Source organism: Mastomys coucha, unplaced genomic scaffold, assembly GCF_008632895.1.
Source record: "Mastomys coucha isolate ucsf_1 unplaced genomic scaffold, UCSF_Mcou_1 pScaffold20, whole genome shotgun sequence".
Taxonomy (NCBI): domain Eukaryota; kingdom Metazoa; phylum Chordata; class Mammalia; order Rodentia; family Muridae; genus Mastomys; species Mastomys coucha.
The window spans coordinates 66,904,278-66,906,754 of record NW_022196903.1 but is presented as its reverse complement, the minus strand read 5'-3'; the positions used below and the strand labels follow the sequence as shown (position 1 = coordinate 66,906,754).

Genomic DNA, 2,477 nt, shown 5'->3' with positions numbered 1-2,477 from the left:
TATATATATATATATATATATATGCAGGCAGAACACCAATACACATTCTCTTTTATAAAAAGATATAATTGGAACAAATACAAATTAATGTCAACTCTTTTTTTAGTGCAACCAACATGTCAAGTTAAAGAAAACAAAACTCAAACTTAGGTGATTGGAAAACGTCTACATTCATAAATGTCCAGACATTGGGTGACCACCCAGTGTCCCTGGGGTATGTGCAGGCACTCAGTTTCTTTTATCCTTTCTATGGACATGTCACCACGCTAAAGTGAGCATTGCCTCATAGTTATGAAATGATGGTTGAAAGTTTCCACCGGCTAGGTATTTCCTTAGCTACATAAAATGAGAAAGAAGAGACTGCGGTTTTAAGTATGCATCTCCCTCAGCCCTAAACTAAAATCACAGTTAGAAGTCCACCCTAATCCAGTCACTTTGTTCAAAAGAAACCTTGCTCATATTCACACTGGAGTCAGTTCCTGGAGAGGAGATCAGTTTCTTCCAAATCCCATGATTGCTCTCCAATAGGAAAAGAGTGGACCTGGGCCTGAAGCTGAGGGGTCAGCCCAGTGTCCACTGTGTAAGACAGAGGAGCAGATTCCTGAAAGGTGTCAGAGCACTGAGCACACTGTCCCATAAGCTGCGTGCTTTGGGTGACTGTCAAAATCTAGCCTTGCATTTGTTGGGTTTGGTAAGTAGTTATTTGGTAAGAGATTGTCTTCACATGCTGCTGATTCCCACACCTCCTGATTCAACACCTGTCAAGACTTCTTAAGCTACTATTATAAAGCAGAAATACCCAATTACTTATTATTATTGTCTCTGCTTTTATTTCTTAGGTGCTAAATTTCATGCTTCCCCGTTTGAGCAAGAAAAAAGTGGATGCTATCATCTCAGAGGCACAAGATGCAGAATATAAACTCGAGTTCCTACCAACTACTACCATAGAATACGTCAACAGCTTAGTTTTCCTTGATGAAATTCAGGAGCGGGTAAGTTGGCTGTTCTCTGGGAATTTAGTGTCTCAAGAAAAACTAAGAGACAGAGAGTCAGGAAACAGTTGCCTAAATATCATAAGTGCTTTCAGACACGGGAAATGATGCCCTGTATTTTTTTTTTAACAGCAACTAAGCTTTACCAAGTTCTAACCACTCAGCAGGCATTGCATCACCTTTTTACATGCCTTACATTTCAGTTCTCGCAAATACTATATAGTTGAGGAAACAAGCTAAAATGGGCTGTTATCCAAGGTCACAGAACTTGCGTGGAGTCAAGCTGGAGTCAGAATCTGAGTGTCTTTCACCACAAAGCCAATATTCTCAAGCACAGTGTAGTTCTGCTCTACAGTGAGCGGTAACATGGATGTAGGTCTTCATGGGGGTTGAATCCTTTTGCCCTACCTACATCTACACACCAGCTCAGGATTTTCTGTTAAAAGTGGAAAAAAGCAACTCAACCTATCTTAGGTAGGGACACCCCACATTCCTGTGTGTGCCTCTGTTGCTTGCTGTCCCCCAGAAACTTGATTTTCCTTCTCAGGCTTGTCCCTATGACCTCAATATCACATTTGGCTCCAATAGTTAATTTTCCCTAAACTCACTTCTCTGATTGGCTTTGAAGTAGATAAAAATCACTTTCTAAAATATCAGAATCTGAAGAAGTGTCGCTGCGTAAAAAGTTGGTTATGTGTTATTGACAGCGCTACAGTAGAGCCTCCTTCACATGCCTACAAAGGGGCAGCCTTGTTTCTTTCCAAAAAGCCCCTTACCAAAGAGGCAGGTAATTGTGGGTTTTAGTCAGACTTGCTGCATCTCTGATGACTAAAGTTGTCAAAAATGTATCCTTATGTGTGTATTATTATGTTTGGACAAAGAGCCAAACCTTACATGACCTACTCTAGGCCAACATGGAGTCCTTATTTAAGGATTCAGGGTTATTCCATGGAAACTCCCATCTTCCATCACGAGTGTAACTGGGTTCAGAATCTGCACATGAACAGAGCAGGACAGCTATAGTCCTCCCTCTCCTTCTGTCCTCTCTGCTTCTCTTTGGGGTCATTTCACTTCTCTGCCTCTAACAGATATGCAGCTGCTGCTTTGCCAAGTAATAGCAAACATGGCCACCAAGAGCCACCCCCAGGGCAGGTGTAAGTCTAGCCAGCCCTCAAAAGAGATATAACTTAATTTTATGTAGAGAAAATTAATCACGTCTATTTATAACTAGCTTCAGGTGCTAGATACTTTGCTGAAAGCTGCCCAAACTCACATGAGAAACTTAGAAAATGGGACTGGAGAGATGGCTCAGAAGTTAAGAGGGACCGGTGCTCTTCCAGAGGACCTGAATTCCTATTACATCAAGCATTTCACAGCCTGTAACTTTAGCCCCAGGGGATCAGGATACCTGCTTCTGTCCTCCTCAGGCACATGCACACACACACACACACACACACACACACACACACACGCGTGCACACACAC

General features: G+C 42.1%; 1 protein-coding gene across 3 annotated transcripts in view; it reads left to right on the top strand.

Annotated features, from left to right (window-relative positions):
* Positions 1-2,477, top strand: part of Dnah6 (dynein axonemal heavy chain 6) — a 223,851-nt gene that overhangs the window by 38,160 nt on the left and 183,214 nt on the right. For all 3 annotated transcript variants that reach the window (XM_031382227.1, XM_031382226.1, XM_031382225.1), the window contains exon 14: positions 840-992. In XM_031382227.1, the coding sequence (XP_031238087.1) occupies positions 840-992 (153 nt within the window). The remainder of the gene's footprint in view (positions 1-839; positions 993-2,477) is intronic.